The 21,260-nt window shown below is 39.5% G+C and overlaps 1 protein-coding gene across 1 annotated transcript in view; it reads right to left on the reverse strand.

Moving 5' to 3' along the window:
- The window catches only part of MTHFD1L (methylenetetrahydrofolate dehydrogenase (NADP+ dependent) 1 like), a 156,109-nt gene that overhangs the window by 78,415 nt on the left and 56,434 nt on the right, over positions 1 to 21,260 (reverse strand). Inside the window, exons 19-20 of the mRNA XM_086625171.1 lie at positions 20,720 to 20,788; positions 14,773 to 14,884 (exon numbers count right to left, since the gene is read on the reverse strand). Coding sequence (XP_086481297.1) covers positions 14,773 to 14,884; positions 20,720 to 20,788 — 181 coding nt within the window. The remainder of the gene's footprint in view (positions 1 to 14,772; positions 14,885 to 20,719; positions 20,789 to 21,260) is intronic.

The following is a 21,260-nucleotide window of genomic DNA, read 5'->3' on the forward strand; positions in this document are numbered from 1 at the left end:
GACTTCAAGATGCAGGTAGAGAGCCTGAAGATCTCTTCTCTGGAAAAGTTCTACCCATTTCATCAACTGGCCATGAAGTAACATCCGCCTTAGCACCAATACTGCACTGATCCATGAAAAAGGAGAGGACGCAAAGGTTCCTATTCTTGAAATAGAACACCACTTCAGCATATGCCCTGGAAGATGACGTATTTTCTAAGCAGCAATAGAAATACAATCAAGTGGTGAGCAATGATTAAGGTAGTGAATGACAAAAATATATTTTTTTGCAGCCATACAAGGTACCCTCACAGATTATCACAACTTGGAGACAAAATCCATTTAACTGACCACCACCACAGGCTGGGCTGTGGGTGTTCATGCACTCTGCATGCCTTCGGATGGGCATGGCTGTGAGAGAAGGCAAGGCCAGGAAATCATCTTGCTGGCCACATGCACACCTCCTTGTTCTCATCACAAAACAAAAGCGCCTGTGCAGTGCCTGGACTGCGGGAGAGTGGTGTCACTCGAGGCGGTGGTGGATGCCACACAACAAAGAGCCACCACTGAATCAGGATGATCAATGCTCCTGTCACTTGGCGTGATCACCCGAGGCATGGCAGGCACGGAGTCATCAATCACTGCAGCCTAAGCCTACCCCATAATGCATGCAACTATTTGCCTTGGGCTGTCGCCTTGTTAAAACTCCCCAGACACTTTACGGAGGCACACGTTTCGAGAAGTATTCCCCACTCTGCCCTTCTCAAATCCTGGGGAGCGCTTGCTTACTACAATAATGATTTTGCCCATGACTTAGGCACTATCTTTTCAGTGTACACATGTAACAAAACCTCCTCCTAGGAGGCGGAACAGGTTCTGGTATTCTTTCATTCCACTGAGTCTTTGCTAGGAGACAGAATGCCTTCCCTTCATCATTGGCCTGGGAGGGGACACCAACAACACTATTTTTGACAAAACCAGAGTCATGTTTTCGAAATTCATGGAAAAGGATGTCTCCTCTTACGTACGCTCAGGAAGAAGAGTATCCCACTGCACTAGCACTTTTTCTTGATAAAAAAAATGGCCCAGTGAAACACCTGATGCAAAGGCTGTAAATTTCTCTACAAGACCATCCTGAGAGCTCTTTGCTGGTCGAAATTTTAAAAAGAGTGCAATACATGTTTCAAACACATACAGAATTTAAGATATCAACACACACAATGACTTTCCATAGAGAGAAAGCATCAGATACTGTTAGTAGTATTTTAGGAGATGGGAAAAAAAATGCCTAGTAGTGAGAACACGCAGCATAAGCCACAGAAGAGCAGATGACAGTAAAAGAAACAGAGGAGTAAAGCAGACTGTGCTGCACAGACTTTGTGAAATAGCCACATGTATGAAGAAATGCAGCAGGAGCAACTTTGGACATCGTGGAAGCTTTTCAAGTGTAAGCCCTCCAATATGCTTTGCAGATCAGCGTTAGCTTGGTTGTAATTACCTACACTAAAAAAAAACCCTGTACAAGACCAGTATTTGAACCTCTAATCAAAGTTTAAGATAGATGGCTTGTGTAAAACTTATTAATATGTATTTACTGTTTTTCCTATAATTTCTGGATGGGGAAAAAGGACTCAGCTGGTTAAAATTGCTGTGGAAAGTAACTGTGTCTGTTGAACCATATGTGTGTGCATCTGTGCAATCTATCTTACAGAAAAAATTACAAACTGAGGAGAGTGAAGGCATTAAGGTCACACACCAACAAATCCCACATGGAGAAGGATTTTCCTACATGGATTTCCCAATTAAGAACACAATCAAAACCAAAATCAAACCAAACCACAATTCTGTTATTTTACAAGCCAAATCCTTTCAATTGCTAAGCCAATCCTTCAATGCTCATTGTGAATTTCTCCATAACCAAGGCAATAAAATTGCCATTGCAAACTACTCATTACCATTTTTGAAATACTTTTACATTATTAGTGGATCTTCCTTTACTAAAAGATTATAAATTATTCTTTCTTTTTTCATTTCCTCTTCATAATCACTCATCATCTTGTTATCTCAGCTACTCTTTTGTCCTTGGCCCTCCCTCGCATTTTTGTGCTTTTTCAATTCTAGCGCAGCGACGGACCCTGACCTGTACACTGAATCCCTAATTGGCTGCAGGAAAAGCTGAACCTGCAACCCTTGATTTATGAAGCTGTTACTCAGCCTCTTGGGAGCTCTGTTTGAGATGCAGTAGATGGAGGCAGCAGATACATGCAGCATCTTCATGCATGTAAAGCATCTGCTCTGTCCCTGAAGATTCATTCCCACTCAGATCTTGCAGTTGGGGCTGAGTTGAAGCTACATTACAAGCACGTGCCTTATTACTGCAGTGCAAAGTTGAAGAGTTTGAGATCGTCAGCTTCAATCAAGCTGTCAGCAGAGCAAATCAAGGATAAAGGGACCAACAAAAAGACCCACCATATAAAACACAAATAGGCCACCCAAAATTTAAAAATAGTTGTAACTCATGCTTTCTCTCATTGTATTTGAATCTAATCTGTTTTCTCAATCAAATCAAATTAATTACACAGCAGTTATATAAAACTGTAAAAATTAAATTACAAGGTCAGAGCAGCAAACTGACCCCGATAGACCATTTAGGATATTAATCTTTTCTTTTAATGCATTATTTTATATAATCAGAGAAGAGCCTCCGAACACTTTCAAATACTGTCAACATCTGACCTTCAAAAGCATTTTGGCTATTTGCCAAAGCAACACTTCCCATTAACAAATCATACTGGCCATACATAACCTAGTATTATTTGCAATCTAATTAACATGTTTAGAAATGGCTTAGAAACATATTTATATCCTTAGTCATGAATTCTCAATATTTTTCGTTAAAGCTAATCCCACCAGGTCATAAGATCAGATATGTAAGCAAACTCAATTTCTGTTTTCAGAGAGAATAACTATTCTTTGTTAAAATTATTTAGAAATTCCCAGCATAGAATAACACATATAGTCTGTTGTTTGAAAATTTAAAAAACTCAAAAATTTGAAGTCGGCATACTTCCTGAGAAATCACGGCATTTTTCTTTTATATTTTCTTATCGTAAAGTACTTCATAAAATTTATAAGGCAAAACAAACCACCTCTAAATATAATTCTTGGAACCCTCTATACGTGTGTTTGTCTTCCAAGAACATCTAAAGCCATACCTTAACCTTTTCCCCAATCCATGACATTATATCAGTTGGGCTGGTAGAGAGGGTAGCACGGAACAACAAGAAAACATTCGGGAGTTCTGATCCCAAAGACGACAATGTAGCTTTGAACAATTCTCCCTGAAATGCCTATTAACTGAGTGCTCAGCATGAATGTGATTATGGAATATCAGCAGAAAATAGAAAATCAACTCTGCTAAATGTAAACTTGTACTAGACTATATTAAAACTCTGTCAACTATAATTGCCACAATCAAAAATGGAAATACACGTATTTAGGTCCTTACAAATTTCACATTTGTATTGACTTCTCTGGAGCCTTGAAGATTTATGTCAACAGTTCACAAATTAAATACATATATAAACAAACATTGCCCCCTCCATATCTGTACATTATTAACAATTTTAACTAGAAAAGCTTTCAGAAAACAAAGCACTCCTGCTTGCAGAACCAGAACAATGACTCAGAAAATAAACTGCAAAAGACAATTTCTCCAACATGACGGAAATGTCTGAAGAAACCTAATTCTTATGCAAGTAGTCCCTGAAAAGAACATTAGATTTCTGTATCAAAAAGCCAGTAAAGCAAACAAAAAAATCTAATAAAGAGCTTTCATTTTCAAATGATATTAAATATAAACCATCCACTAAAATTAAAATTCAGTCTTTGAAATGGGACTTAAACTCTTTATGCGTACTCTGCCCTGCTGACCCTTGCTAAAGGATGTAAGTCAACATGAAATACTCACAAATGGAGACAGAATGATGGATTTTCTGCCAAATAGCCCTAAACAAAAGTAACGCTGCTAGCTAGAAAGCCTGCTTTTATTTCCTTTGCCAAGTGATGAATTGAGAGAAGTTCCTAGCATATATATTGTTTCACTGTTTGCATTTTTTTAACCTCTGGTTCTTTTCTTTTTATAAATAAAAGCAATATAACCAGTAGGTAACAAAAAGAACAAACAGAACTTCTTATTTGCTTCTTATGAGCTGGGAGTTTTAAAACTAGGTAAGACTGCTAACTTGGGGAGGGAAGGGAAAATAAATAAGACATAAGTTGCAATATCATCAGTTTCTACTCAGTAGAACGGTATTTTATTTATCAGGAACTGGGCAGTGCCTTTGCTTTCTGAACAAATGACAGATCTTTCCTATCTATTTTTACCTCTGGATATCTGTCCTGAGACCGAGAATAATGGATAGTCCTTAACAGTTGTACACTCCATACTTTTAATTTATGAATGTCATTGACAGAGGAAAGAGCTGTGCTAAGCTCTAACACGTTGCAAGAAGAGGTCAGCATACAGAGCATTAAAATACCATGTCAGCTTGTCAGTGAATTCCTGACGCATGTTTAAGTACTGGCAGCTGCCATGGCTCTACAAAAGCCCTGTTACCTTAAAGTTCCTCTTACTGTAGTGTTTGGCATCTCCCCATTTGCTATGGTGAAACAGTTCTTGCCCCTAAGAAAGTTCACAAAGTGAATAAACAGATTGGGAAGAATGAGACTACATATGTAGGCATGGAGGCTGAAATAACTTGCTTAAGGCCACGAAGCAAGTCATGGGTGGAGGTGGTAACAAGACATATGCCTCCTGACATTCACTACAGTGCCTCAGCCACAAGATCAGGAGTTCCCGATCAGAGAACATGCACTGCTGGTGACAAACAATGGACTCAGCAGCTCTGTCTCATCGTCTTTTACTGGGCAAGAAAGAGGACAAAGGACAGGTCTCCTTAAGACACCAGCTCCTCAGGAACCATCCATCCGGAACATTCACATCACCTTTCCTGCCTCCCCATCGTCATCACGGCAAATCCCCCAGGCATACAATTGCAACCCAAACACTATCTCACCACATTTCCCTTCTACTCTGAAAACCCATATGAAGAGAACAAAGCCTGGCTTTCTCAAATACAGTATAAAGGGCCAGTTCGCTGTTTGCTTCTGACCCCCCCGTTCGGTTACAGTGTGACACTTCATTCAGCACACGACCGACACACACACGTGCCACTCCACAGCTCTTACTTAGTCTGTGAGAAAGCCATCTAATTCCTTTGCCAGTGAGGCACACAGCAGCATCCATCTGCCAGTAAAGTTTTGAAAAAACTTGAAAACAACCATGCAGGGCCACGCTATACCTTCATTATTTTCTATCATGTCATTGTTACATTTTAAAATGCTTTCCTCACACTGAAATCACCATTGAATTGAAACTCCTCTAAATGTACCAATCAAAATGCCTGGTCTCTGAGAACAGTGATAACTCCTGGTGATTAGGAGGAAAGGCAGTCAAATACAGAGTTTTGTTATCCTGCAGGGTGGCCTTTTTGAGCAGAAGATACCTAGCTATTAATTATACAAGCTCTAAAATAAAGGAAAAGACAGACGGAGTTGCTACACTACAGAATGAGTGTCAAAGCCTGCCAAGGAAATTAAAACAAATTGCAAGTGTCTTCAGCCACACAAATTAAAAAGTAGAAGCTAATAAAGTGAGGTCATCATAATATATTAAAGATGGAATTAAAAAACCAAAATACACAAGAGCTGAATGTACTACTCTTAAAGAATAAACCAGAAATTTCAAAATCCTGTTGGAAAAAATACCCATAAAGCTTGTACCAGCACTTTAAATAAGTTCCTTTTCTCTTGGTGCCTTGTATCTGAAAAGTATCAAAACTTGTATTTAAGTAATGTAAGAGGAGGCGAGGGGAAATCTGAGTGACTATAGGCTTAATGGTTTTCAAACGGATTTTTAAGAAAATAATTATTTAAAAAACCTTGAGATAAGTAAGAAATATAACCTTTGTCTACCAGAGGCAGGCTATGCCAGACACAAATCTTTCTCCAGTAATGAAAATGTGACAACATCTCATCAATGTAGCCTTCAGGAGAAAAACCTGTTACAGTAATACATAGGAATGGGTTAGCAAGGCTAGAAAAAAAAAAAAAAAGATGATTACATGATTAAGAGAGAGAATAGGCAGCCATGATAGGAGAACTGTGGGACAGGAGACAGGACCAGCCTGAGGGCTCTCATTTACTATTTGCTGAACAACCTCAGCAGAAAGACTGAGGAACACCGATGGAGTTTATTGGTGATGCCTAAGTTTGAAAGCATTGCCAACATGAAGAGGAACAGAGGAACTAGGATATCCCACAGGAAAAAAGCTGCTGTGGTATTTAGGAAGAAATGAAGAGAAACTGAAACTTATTAGCGAACAGGCATTGCCATTGGAGATTAATGACAAAAATCTGACCTACAATTTGGGAACTTCATACTTGCAAACATCAGAGAAGAGCCTGGGAACTTAGCAGTATTAAGCCAATCACAGAATCAGTGATGTACAGAAAATTAGGTTAAAGAAAAAAAAAAAAAAAAGTGATTGATCTGAAGATAAACACCAGCAAGGTAAGAGTGACTTTGCAGAGCTCTGTGTATGCACCCATGTTGAAGAAAGTGAATACTGTAACAGATGCAGAAACTAGAAAAGCAGATTGGCTGTGTTATAGGAATGGCAAGCTTAGCACTACTTATAAAAGATTAGAAAAGTTGTGCTTGTTTAGTAACACAGCATAAAAATTATCACCTGAGAAAGAGAAGACTAAGCTGGAACACAGTATTACAGAGCAAGAGCAAATTACATGTTCTTTTATTCCTGTAAATCAGCCCTCATCATTCTGGATAGCAACAACAGATTTGGGAACACACATTTACAAATACATTTTGTAGTGAGGGAATGTCAAGTGAATTTCTAACACTTTGTAGATTTATTTTTTCTTTAAAGAGAAGAAGGTAAAAATCTTACTACAAGACAGTCCATAATTTGGGAGCTTTTCTCTGCAAAATAGCATCACCTCTCCTTATTGGGCAAAATAGCACTTTTTTATGATGAGTATAATATTAGTTAGACATAATTCAATAGCTCACGATCAATATCAACTTTCAGTTTTGAGTTTAGCATTGCATAATTTACAAGCTCCCAAATTAATTCAAGTTTAAAATGCAGTGACATATGATACCAAGGTCAATGCCAGAATGCTTCCTGACACACAAAACCATTCAGGACAGCTCTCTTCAACCCAAGCTTCTTTCTGAAAAGCTTTATTTTGCAATGTGTGCTAAAGATCAGAACTGCCAGAGGAAAAAGTTTAAACATCTGCAGTGAAAACATGGTGTCACTCAGAACTTTCTCAAGGACTCTGAGCACACAAAGATGTAAGAAAAGTTTGGATTCTCATTTGGCACAATAATTCATAAATTCTTTCAAGACTGTTTTAAGCATTTTCTGCAATAGAAAGTAATTTAAATCATTGTCACCTGACTTACAGTGGCAGCAATCCATAAGCAAGGGATGCATGATTTGCACCCAGATTATTTGTGACAAGGCAGTAAGTGAGCTCAGCTTTCAGGAACTTTGACTTCCTGTCAGTGAAGGAAAATGCATTGCATGGCATCTCGTCTCTGAAGACTTTCCAGCTTACTGGTAAGAAAATTTGCTAAGATTTTAAAAGGAAAGGGGAAGAGGAGACGATTTCTTGTTTCCATTTTACAACACATGAAAGAAATGTAATTTACTTTTACCTTGGCAAATGTGAAGAAAAAGAAAAAGGGCACCTGGGATGTGAATGGCATCACCATTCAACAAGAGAACAGCAAAGGTGCACAGATCTTCTGGCAGGAACAGTACCTTATTTCGGAGTTCATGGTACCACTGTGCCTTGTAATATCATGATTTTAAGAGCCTTGCAGCAATACTAACACAGTATTACCTTCCTCCTCAACACCCCACTGCCACAGTTGTGCTAAGCACAGCTGCTTGAGCAGCTGCACTATGAATGGGATCAGAGAAAACACTGTAAAGTTTCTAACATCCCTTATCTAATTTATAGCACACGTGTTTTAGAGTAGGACAGCAACATCTACACTGATAATGCCGTCAACCACCTTGTACCATGAAACCTTAGCCTTGCTTTAACACTTAAAGCAAGAAAAAACCACACCGGTTCAAAGAGCAAAATACTCGAACATAACCATATTACATTTTGTTTCTTGTGAAAATAAGGAGTGAAGAAGTCAGAGATGAAATAACACAAGGTACAAAGACATTCGACAGAATCTTAAAAATTAGAGCTCTCTGGAGGGTCACCGCATGGAACCCTTTCGAGCAACAAAAAAAATTAAAAAGAAATCCTTGAACTCGACATTTAAATGTAATAATATGATATGTATCACTGGTGCCAAAAGAAGTTTAGCCAAAGTATTTGGGCTTTATTTCCTTTTTTAGAAAAATACTAATACTATGAACATAGTTTCAAGTGTCTTATGACATTAAAAAAAATGTATTGAAGATTATTCACTTAGTGTATTAAACACATACGATTTTCATAAGGTGGTTTATAAACTTGTTATACGTCTCCTCTGAGAGTATGTGAAACGGATACCCTTTGAAATACAACTTTGTATGTACTAAACAGATAGTTAGAGCAGCTAGCATCATTAGTTTATTCTAACAAGAGTACTAGCACAATAAAAAGAGTCAATTACTTAGCTTATAAAAATTTACTGCTTCTACGTGAAATACCACTAAAATGTGTGACAGTCTTTCAAATTACATGAAGTGTACTAACTAAAGAAAGAAACAGTGAACTTTTAAGAAAGGCACCAACAGCTTGCAATAACCCTTCTCTTGTCACCTGATACAACACCAGGAAAGCCAGAGTCACACTCAACCATGTCTAGCACAGCATGCTCTCAGTGTTGAATGGGATGTGCTTATTAGGAGTAGGAAAGAAAGCAACTGCCAAACATATAGTCCAAGCCTGAAAAACAAACTTCAGAAGGACTTTGGTTTAGGCTTCCAAAAACATGTTCATGCTTCACTCTTTTTCTGATTTACAACAACCCCTCTCCTCAGCTGAAACACCTTCAAGGGATTAAAGAGATGGGGCAATCTGCTGACTTGTTTATCGCAATAATTTCTGAAACACTGACATATATGACACAGGAGAGCTCATTCCTCTTCATCTTTGGTCCTTTAAGTCTTCAAAACACCTCTTGGGCAGTCTGCATTCACTGGCTAAAAAACCTAATAGGTCACCCTTTCTATTCACCTTAACAGAGTATGAAGAGACAATCTGACTGATGCAGAAAAGGAACGTGGAGTTTTAGCAGGTATTTTGTTGCTTTAAGCCAACACAGGAGGAGGAATCAGCGGCAGAGAGATGTGATGTAGGAAGCCCTGACCATGTTAAGTGTGTTAAGCATCAGACATTATTATCTCTTCCTGAGCCAAGCACCAAATTCATCACAAGGAGTAAGTAGCTGCATTCTGCGTTGATAAAATTACCAAAATTTCCCTGTTCTTTTTTTTTGGTTTATTGATACCTCCTTTCCCTTCTTAGCAAGGCTGCCTGCATACATGCTTACAGAAGTAAGCAAGGATTGCAAAACACTTAGCCCTCACAGCATGCCTGAAAGGTGACAAGTTAGTACGGGTTCTGTAGTCCAGCCCCCTCCATTTCTGGGTGCGATTCAAGGCACCTCTCTCTGAAGAAACCTTTGTCCCTAGTGAGACATTGAGACATTAGCAACTAGAATAAATTCCATCTCGCTGATGCTTCTTGGCACTTCTTATTCTGATCTCCCTGATGTGAGACATGCCTCCTGAAACCTACACGACCTCTCACCATTCGTCTACTTGCAAACCACACCAAGAAAATTTTTCCCCTCTTGAAAACTATCACAAAAAAAGAAAACTGATGGGTGAGCAGGACGGCAATACTACTGTGATAAAGGCACATTTTCCTGTGCCTTGCCAGCTGCCTCTAAGTAGGCACTTGTCTCTCTTGAGTAACTACCAAGTCTTTCTAAGACAAGGACTTTATATTCCGTTCTGCATACATGCAGTGCTTATGACTGGACTTGTGACTGGCAGCAGTTAGTGTGGTTGAAGCCATAGACTATTTCCCAAGTCCATGAGAAGTATGTGTGCGCACGCGTGTTTGAGAACATCCAAAATCGTTCTGTGAAATGTTTCTTTCCTATACTGCAGCATCTTATGTGGAAAAATATTATCAAGAACACTTGCCTCCATAAATAGTGTAATCTTTGCAGTTAAAATCAAGCATTTTACATATACATCATAGATTGTGTTGGTCCAGATGTGGGACTTCTGCTGTCAGAGAAACAAATACAACAATTCTTTGCTTGCTTAAGGCAAGCACTCTAACCTACACATCCAAAAACCTGTTTAATTTTTTTTTTTTTGCATCTCAAAGTAAAGGTGGGAAACTACAGAGAAAGGAAAGATGAGACACAGAGGTAATTTCTGGTAACTTCCAGAAAACCAGAATACACTCCCTGAACCCTGAAATACGAACACAAGCACAAGGAGAAATTTGTGCAAAATTAAAGTTTTACAGAAGTGGCAAATTTAACCTCAGGGCTGCCAGTAAAAACTTCTGTTGCAATTTACAACAGGAGTGGCCTTCAGCATTAACCAGCTTCTGTGGATTACCCATGAGTTTGACGTTCCTACACTATGGGACAGTGATGAAGAATAAAAAGGGAATGAAAGAGGTTAACCCCACAAAACAAAGCAAAAAAACTCCCAAAGCAGTAATTGCCTAAATACAGATACATTTCCCCATTCAGTCATAGCACAGGACTCAGCCTAAACACCAAGCTCCTTTCCTTGCCACTGCTGAGATGTCAGCTGCCCTTGCTGTTTAACAATTAAGTTCAACTAAAAGCAAGTGATGTAGAATCGGTTAAACAGGCCAGTTTAGGCAACCTTTCATGCACAAGGAAAATGAAATGTCAGAAACAGACTTGAGGCTTCTACCAGAGGGGATAGAGGGATGTGTGAGAGACCGCAAAAATCCGACAGCAACTGTGAAGATGGGCACACATTCAACATGCTGCAGGGAACACTTCCCAGGCCATTGGCACAGCTGCCCCGCAGTGCACGGGACACTTGCCGTGCAGGGGCCGCCTGCGCTGCGCAGTTGTCCTCAGTGGGCCATGCTTGATCAGAGCAAGGATGGGGGGAATTTGCAGGGAAACAGGCCCAAAGTAGTAAAAGGCTGAGAAGACAAACAAGTGCAAGCCACCCCATGCTAGCCAAGACATTGCACTAAAGTTCAGTGGCAAAACTTGTACCGGTGGCAAAACTTGAACTCAAGAGAGGTGGTGGATGCTCCATCCCTGGAGACGTTCAAGGCCAGGTTGGACAAGGCCCTGAGCAACCTGATCTAGTTGGAGATATCCCTGTTCCTTGCAGGGGGGTTGGACTAGATGACCTTTGAAGGTCCCTTCCAGCCCTAACCATTCTATGATTCTATGATTCTAAAATTCCAGCAAAAAGACTGAGTTGTTGGTAAGTAGCAACAAGGCTCAGGGAAGAGAGAATGGACGAGCTGAGCTAAAAGGCTTAGGCTATGTCAAACTTAATGAGGGCCTGTGATTCACTTGGATACCTGACAGTGAAGCAGGGAATGCCTTCAATTAGTGAGAGTTCACAACAGGACTCAACAGTTAAACTTTGTTTAGACTTTTTTAAACTAATCTGTCTACACCGTTGTTAACCGACACTACTCAAGAGGCACAGCACGTTGCAATTCCAGCTGCAGAGCAAGCAGAGAGACGGGCAATGCAGTCCAGAGGAGAAAGTAAGTTTTAAAAATAAATTTAAAAAGAACATTCTGGGAGGATTTTTTTTTTTTGCCTTGGCCATGGCACATGGTCACACAAACAGTGGGATCTGCACAACAGATTGGTTTTTTGCTGCTGGCTGTCCCAACTCACCCACCCCTGCATCAGCTCCGGTGTTTTTGTGACTCTGGGCTGAACTGCTTCTGTGTTAAGTCAGCAGAAAACTAAGCCAACAAAAAGGGCAATAGGTTTCTGATGGGATGTCATGCAAAAACAGTTGAGCACAGGCTGAGAAAGGAGACAGGCTTAGCTGCTCTGGCAATGCAGACTCAGTCCTATGAGCTAGTGCATCCACAGTAGCTTTACTGGCACTTTAAAGCTCCAAACGAGGCTACAATATCATAAATATTTATTTCAGCAAAATCACTATCTTACGTGGCATTATCTCATCTCCCTGTCGCACATATAACCATTTGCCCAGCCACTGTCTGTGAGGGGAAGGAAAGGGATTTTTTTTGTTGTAGTTGTTTGCAACCAAGACCAACTCTCCGGTTTAGTTTATCACATGGCTCTATAAACAGGTGTGCTGGCAAGTGAGGGGTTGCACAGGACTGGAAATAAGCAGCTGGAGGAAGGAGGCTGCTTAAGCCAGGACAGAAAATAAAAAAATATCAGTATTTGTGAAACTGTGGTTCAGGCCATGCTGTTCTCCTTAGTACTACCTACATGCTTAGCAGGAGCTTCTGCTTTAAAATGACTATGGCTTAAGTAAAAAATAAAATAATTATATATATACAAAATATCCAACATAAAAAAATATAAAATAACAAACATACAAACATTATAGATATTATACATATATCTCAGTGAATAAGCATATACATTAAGATATTTATTCTACTATACAGGAAATTAATTTAATTGCATACCCTATCACAGATTTGTTATGTTCCTGCTGTGGATGCAGCTGCACAAGGCTGAGAGCCAATCTCACAGCTCATGGTCCCTAAAATGCCTCTCGGTCTTGCAGTTCTGCCGCTTACCTTACACTACTTCCAGCACCTCTTGGACTCATTTGCATGAGCTTATGCAACTAACCTACATGGCAAAACATGAACTGCAATCACTCATACACAAATCTGATGAGTGCCAGATCCAATGCGAGGAAAGGATGAACTGCTCCAGAACAGTGGCAAAAGAGAAACATGCAGCAGTGAGAAATTTTACTTTTAGCAAGAGTGAGCAACTAAACTTGTGCAGCTAGTTACAGAATTGCAGCATAGCTGCCTTGCACCCCTAACGTCTGAATTAACTACAGGATCAGCTTTCCCACTGCGTTTCAATGGCAGTCCAGAGCACCACCACACGCCACACTGCGCATAATGAAGTGGAGTTTCTTGCTAACTGCTTTGCTGGGTAGCTTCACGAGGCATTGAGCTCTCTGCCTCTATGGACGTGACCTCAACGTGGACTGGGGCACACTTTGTAGCTGTCACTTCAGACTTCAGTTGTGCAGGGTAGGATAGGACAGCATTTAATACACCAGCAAGCACTATGTGTAGTCTCTTTAAAAAGAAAGCCTTCAAGATAATAGAATACACATAAATAGAATCTCTACCTGTTCAATCTTTTTGTCGTTATTCAGAGAATACCAAAGTGACATGTATCTTTAGGTTTTTTTTCAAAGTCAGTATGATCTACAACAGGTTTCAATCCTTTTTTTTATTGGTATTAATTTTTGTTACTTTTTACGATTTCTGTAAGAAGATATCTATCTTCTTGTTCTCTACTGAACAACTTTGTATAAGAAACCTTTCTATTCTCTATCTGTAAATATATAGGTTGATTTGTATCATAACAAAAAGTATATACATTCTATAACAATGTAAACAACTCCTCCATCCTTTCTATGATTACCAGTGAATTTAAAAAGAAACAGTACTTTGAAGTAATTTGGTTCTCTTTATGTAATTTACAGCAATGTGTAGGTACGACATAAGCATATATATACATGCTCTCTGCTAATTTTAGGGTGTCAGCATAAGAAACCTCGTGTTTCATATTACTGCACCTCCTCAAAAGCATTGTTCCACTCAAAGTTCAATTTTAGGATTAATGTAAGCCTACCTGGGTGTTTAAGACACAGGAGAGAATGGCTGCAGCAGTGCAAAGGCATTACTATTGCAAAGTAGCAACACTCCTTTCATTTTTCTAATTCTAAAGTTTAAGCACACACAACAATTTTTATAAAACCTAGTTCACTGTTCAGCCCCAAGTTTATTTTGCCTGCGACTGTAACAGTAAGTTCTATGTGTCTATTGTTGCTTGTGCAGGCTGAATGCTTAATACAAGAAGAGTTCACCCACCCACATGCTTTCACAGGAACATGAGGGCCTCATGGTGAGGTTTTACAATGCAGCTGGACCAACCTAATGGCTCACTGCCACCAAAACAAGGCAGTCTTACTCTTTCTTCTACCACCTTCCCTCTGTTCCTCTGCACTGGCTCAGGGATATCTGATCCCTGATTTGGCTGACTTTGCTGAATTGGCAGAGAACTAATTCAGCAAGAAAAAAGGAATAGTTTCTGTTCGTTTACCAGGAGAGGTCAGATGAATACTAATACAAGGAACTACAGGACATTTCGTTCAATGCAATCCAGTCATTTAACTGGTTCAGCCATCTTGTGGAATCTCAAAAATGATGACAGGAACACTTGACACAAAGTGCAGGGGGAGAGAAGAAGTGCTTTGGGTTTTTTACACATTCACTTTAAAATTATTTAAGATTATTATTAATATTAGCATAAAATGAAGTAGCATTCTTAACTTTCATTGCTATTTTATCTGTTCACTTACATCACTCTTTGCCAACTTACCAACAAACCATAATTTAATAAACAAAATAATTACTTACCTACAAAACCTTTCTCTCCAACTAGTTTAAGGGCAATTTTATCTGCCAAAACAGAAGAATTTCCATGTGCAATGTTAGCAAAAGGTCCAGCGTGAACAAATACTGGTGTTCCCTGAATGATAAAAAATACATATCATTAATGTAATGGATAGGTAAGAACACAAGCTCAATACTCTTGCAGACTAATCAAGATTATATATAAATCAAAAGCACATATAACGAGTAAGCACTGTTAAATAATTTGGGGTGGGTTAAGTACATTTCAATTGGTTGAGATTCCATTCACTGACAGGCCTAGAAGCCAGAATCCGCTTCATTCACAGAAAGGTAACGGACAGCAGTGCAACCTGTAGGTAACTTACACAACTTCTCACCCAACCCTGCACTAATGTTTCATGTTTCCACTGCCCTAATGCTGTGGCGTGCTATTCTGGCACATGTACTACAATCAGCACTGAGTGCGTTGCTGCAGATGGTATACAAATAGAGCCCAACTCCTGCCCTGCTCCACCCCTTACTGCTCCTGCTTTCCTCATTGACTGTAATTGCCACTTCTGTGCAGGCGAAGTAGCCAGTGGAAGCAATAAGGGACCAGAGTTAACGGTTAAGGAGCTGGAGAGGGAGAAGGGAAGGGACACGGCTGGGGTGCAGTGGAGACGCTGACATACAATAGGAAAAACATTCGCTGCTGATGAGGGTGATGAGGCACTGGAACAGGTTGCCCAGAGAAGTTGTGGATGCCCCATCCCTGGAGGTGTTCAAGGCCAGGCTGGATGAGGCTTTGGGCAACCTGGTGTAGTGGAGGGTTTCCCTGCCCATGGCAGGGGGGTTGGAACTAGATGATCTTTGAGGTCCCTTCCAACCCTAACCATCCTATGATTCAATAAAAGCTGGTTGCTCCCCTGCTATACCTGTGTCTCAAGAGAACAATGTACATAGACAAAAATCTTCATGTTTTCCATAAAACATCAGAACAATTGGATTATAGTAGTGAAATTCTTGCTACTATAGAAAACAGATTTTCCTGTTTCAGTAACACTGAATACAAATCATATATCAACAACAAGCATCTGTTCTTATTGCATCCTCCAGAAGCAATTACACATAATTAATTGTTTTGTTCAAAGACAAGTAACTTTTTATCCACTGACAAATAAAACTTCAGGTTTAATCTAATAAAACAAGAGATATTTTTTTTTCAAATCAAAAGTGGAAAAGGAGAATATGCATACACCTGTGTGGGGATTTTCTCCAAAAACTAGACAATTAAGCTACAATCCAAAGACAACTCTGCCTCATACATGTTAGAGAATAAACAGTGGAACTGGAGAAGAAAGTGTAAATAAACCATAAATCATGCCCTGTAACAAAAGGAGTGATGCAGATTATCAACATAACGCACCAACTTCAGTGTTTACTTAGGCTTTTTTTTCTTGTTTTCTATTTGCTAATGACCACATATTGCAAAATCAATTAGACTTTTACATATTTATGAAAAAAAATGAACTTGAACTATGTATGCCTTCAAAGCTTCTTACAGTATTTAGGCATCAATCTAATGGGAAGTGCTGTGCAAAACAAAAGATTACCGCCATCTCCAAGAGCTTATAATTTACACAAAATAAAACGCTAAGCTCTTCCCCCAACTTAAGTTTTACTTCCTTAAGTTTTGCTTTTACTTCAACCCAGTATTTACCCTTCTGGCAATCAAATAAATAAGACAGTTTTATTCTGATTTGTGTTTTATTACTCACTAAGTTTAATTTTACTCTTCTAAGCCCTTAATTTCTTGGGCCAAGCAAGTATAGGGCTGCTCTCATTAGAGCCCAGCGCATACATGGGCAGATGTGATGTATGGAAGCACAAACATAGATGATGAGGGCAGCCCAGCCCATACTGTGGTAGCTACTCAGAGAGGGGCCAGAAGGGTCTCCCACAACACTCCCTGTGCAATTGTGTTTCTAAGAGTTCATCCACACAACACAGATGGGAAAGAAATTTGGATTGTGGGGTTCAACATCCAGAATATCGGTAGCTAAGAGTATGTCTGCCACTAACTTGAAATCCAAATACATTAATAAATCACTAGCATGGACAGATGCTCCCCTGGAGCTCTGAAATCCACCAGAAGAAAAGGAGGAATTATTTGAATTGTCTTTTGACAACGGCAATCCTGAAAGAAAAATACAGTCTAGGCACAGAAGCGAGCGATCTCCAGCAGAACCTCAGGAGCCTCAGGCACAGCCTGGAACAGGGACAACAATGTCTTCTCGGGCCAGCTTCATTAACTCTGCGTCAGCCCATCTGTCCCACTCTGCAGAGTGCCACTTGTTTTCATTACGCTCTCAATAAACTATATGGAGAAACAAACAGTGGCACAGGGATGCATTCTGCTGACTCTTTTCAGTACAGGAAATTTTATTATCCAAGTTTTAGTAAAAGAAAATAAACCCAGGATGTCAATAAATATTTGAAGTTATCTGGCTGCTAGATGGATGTTTATAATACTTATTACCATCCTCCCCTCATCTTTACTGTGAGTGGCACTTTAAACGTAACACGAGAGGATCATCCCAGAGCAGCCAGCCTGCAACTACAAAGAGTTGTCCCATAGAGCAGCTGCTCTGTTACCCATGGTATAAATAAATGCTGAACCTTAAGGGATCAGTTCACAAGGGAACAAATCTGTCATGACAAACATGAATAAACACTGTGAAATCATTATGTACATTTCAAACAAAGTCACCTCAATTCTACAGCATTGGATATAAGTTCTACCGAAGCCTACAGTTATTGAAGGTGGAGTGCCCCATGTTTCCCTTTTTAAGATTTTACTGTCATTCCAGCATATAAAACACTGTCAATCACTAAGGCCTCGAGGCAGCATTTCTGGTGATGGAGTAGCAGGGCTGTGATGGAAATCAACTCAACAAGAAACCACTTTAAAACTCAGCAGATTAAAATACACACATCAATTCACGTTTTTTTCAAAAAACCCACTGACCCAAGTTGCCAGTTCAGTTCCATGCAGGACTGGCATTCAGTCATTTTCGATTTATGAGCTTCTAAACCCGTTCTCCAGTGTCCATATAAAGCTGGTGCAAATCCACCGAGTAGGTCGTTCTTCTCCCCTTTCATAGGCCCTTAGAAGCAAGTCCTCAGACCTCCACAGCTTAACATGATACCTATCTACAGGCTCTTCGCTAGAACACAGAGGAGTACAGCTATCTTTGCAAAGGCTACTTTCAGTCACTGCTAACCACAAACACTATCACTCACAAATTATCCAAATTACCTGTCAGTATCAGCTGGAAGTCACCCAGAAGGACTCCTGCTCTACCTCTCAGCCAGTCTTTTTGCCATTCCTCAGTGGCTTGGAAGACGTGCTTTGGTGATCAGTTTCATCCCTACTTGCAGGAAAGGTCCATGGCACGGTCTGAGCTGCATTTGTGTTCTGTTTAATCATATTATTCTGGTTTTTACACAACCAGTGTGCTGTAGACACTGGATGTCCTTGTCACAAGATTATTTCTGATGTTACTTGATGTTGTCAAGTCGTGGTGCTGTTGCTAAAGATCTTTACACATGTATTGAGAACTTGCTCTCCTTGGAGGGATTATGATTATGTTGCCTAATTTTGTAGCCTCTTTGGAAGCTTAAGAGCTCCCTCTTCTTTTGGATGCTGCTTATTAGGATTATTTCAAGTGTATTCTAGGCTTCGAATCTCCCAATTTCTGGTTTGCAAGGAGATAGACTTGCAATTCATACACACAGAAATATGTTGTTCCCTACAGCAGAAGAGACGTTATTACATCTACCACCTCAGAGTACACTAAGATTAGCTTGTCTTAAAATCTATCATGCTAGAGGGCTCTCAACTCACAGGGGGATCACTGCACTACATTCAAGTGTGCAAGGCAAAATAACTTCCTCATTCCATCCACTTCCTCTTTTTTCTTCTTGAAAAACTGAAGCTGTTAAAAATTAGCAGCTCTTAAAGCTATTTACATGAATAATTAAAAATAACGAAAGGTATTTATTCACAAAACGGGACATGAAAAAAGCTTCAGGCTCAAGAACAGCACAACAGCACAAGCAGTAACAGAGAAGGCCATTACATCTCTACACAAGGGCAATGACAGTCCAGGAGGCACACATGGGCCAAAGCACAGTACTATCGTGGAAAAAATTTAGACAAGCTGAAGGTTTCCATTCTTAGATAAGTGACTCATGTTAGCCTGCAAACCAAAAGATATTCAAAATGTGACAGAAGTTCATCTTTGAGACTCAAATGGCAGGAGTGGAACATGAAGCAGTCTTCTGAGCTGCTTTAGCTTACTATTTTACAAATAACTTTGTAAGAAGAATTTTTGGGAAAAATATCCTTGGGTACTGCAGTCGGGGTCCTCCTAATAAGCAATAGTGTTTGATGAAAGTTGGCAGACATTTCAGCCATAGCATAGATTAGGCTATACCACTTAAAAGGCAGGAATTTTACTGCATAGAAATGTGAATATAAAGAAATACAGTGAAAAAAAAAAGCATGCAAGTCCCCAAACCAAATGCCTATTGATCAAAAGAGATTCTTCTGACGTTTATAATTGCCTTTTAGAACACTACAAACAAAACCACATAATTTTCTAACAGATATGCAAAGTGCAAATAGAGTGACACTAAACACTCAGAATCAAAGCTACCTTGTCACTGATGCTTAACGCACACAATGTTATCCAAGCAGCGATTTAATACACAATTCTGGCTGTGACATTCTTGATCCTATGTGACTTTCAGTTTCTGCTATTGTATGTTACACTAAATTATGACACACATATTCTTCATACACTCACATGAGAGAATGGATGCTCTTTGCAGGAAAACCAATTAAGTTAGCTATAGTAAAATAACACATCACATGTCTTAAATTCTATTTCTTTACTATTCCCTGAAAGTAGGTAGTTGTCCCCATCGAAACACAAAAGTAAAAAGGCAGTAATCACTTTGAAACGCTGTAGAAAATGAGATGTTTTTTCCAACCATGGACTGCACTGGTATCCTTCTACATTCTTCAACTTTATACCATACCAGGAATTGCTGTGAAACATCCCAGCTATGTAATTTTGACGGTCAAACTTTCAATAATATAAATTATTTTTTCTCTAAATGCATTTGTTTCCAAAACTGCTTCATTACTCCTCCATTTTTCTTCCTCCCTCTTCCCATGAATATCGTTCATCATTCAGCTTACTTTGAAAAGCCCGTACTAGAGTGCCCAGTCACAAAGTCAGGTTGTACTAATTCTGTGTTCTTTGAGCTGTTGGAAGAAAGCTCACTGGAGTAAGTGAAAAACATTCCTCTTGCAGACAGTAAAGCTTCATTTAGACCCTGAAGGCACTATGGCAACACAGGGTGGCTGGGAACCCTCTTTTGAAAAAATGTAAACAGGCAAAAGGACCCTCCTATGGTTCTGAAAGGCACAAACTATAATACAGAAAAGAATATCCTCAGAAAAGCATCTACCTTCCACTCAAAATGACAGGCTGTGGGAATCATCATGGGAACCTACATGTAAAGTAAATACATAAAAAAGCAGCTTCCTTGGAAGAGCAAGATAGGAAACAGAGGGAAGTCTATTACTTGGAAGCCCAACCTGCCTTCCAGGGTGCTCAGCAGCAGTTCAACAGTGCACTGCAGCTTGTTTGCAACACTAGGCGAAATTATGACTAAAGCCAGACTCTCAAAAGAAAAGAAAAAAAACATACCAAAAAGGGACAAATGCAGCTAGAGTTGATTAGTTAACATACACAAATGAACATTTGCTAAAATGCCTCTATGGATTTGACCCTGGCTTGAACCTTTAAAGTTAAGCTCGGTCACTGGAGAGAAGCACAAGCACAATATGGAATTTGAAAGCCAGAGGAGAAGGGCAGGCATCATAAGTAATACTCACCTCTAACGTTTGCATTAGCGTTGGCTTAATTGCATCTTTCATCAAAACTGCCAAAGCGCCTGTTACTCCCTAAAAACCAAAAGAGTCCACATTTTAAGGAAGTCAATTCTAAGATGCAACATTTCTGAGTTACACTTGAGCTTACAGTTAAAACAGGGAAAAAAACTTACCATTCAAAGGAGAAAAAGAAAGTGTGCTCATAAACCATAATGGATAAGCAGCGTTATACCGTTACATAAACAATTTAGATGTTACTTCAAGACTTCTAACATACTGTATTTACAGAGTGTGCCAGAAATAATAATGATTTTGCTCTGAATACCCTTAAAAGATAGTAGGGCAAATATTCTTCCCATTTCATGGAGAGACCAGAAACAGAGTTATTAAGTGATCAGCATGAGAATGTTCATGGCAACAAAAGAAGTGGAAGCAAAGGCTGCTGAGACCTGAGAAAGCAAGAAGGCAATAACTTGCTGAAATTGCCTAAAGAAATGACAGATGTATTTCTTTCATGACAGAATCAATAGCATGAATCAATAGC

Source organism: Tauraco erythrolophus, chromosome 2 (genome assembly GCF_009769465.1).
Source record: "Tauraco erythrolophus isolate bTauEry1 chromosome 2, bTauEry1.pri, whole genome shotgun sequence".
Taxonomy (NCBI): domain Eukaryota; kingdom Metazoa; phylum Chordata; class Aves; order Musophagiformes; family Musophagidae; genus Tauraco; species Tauraco erythrolophus.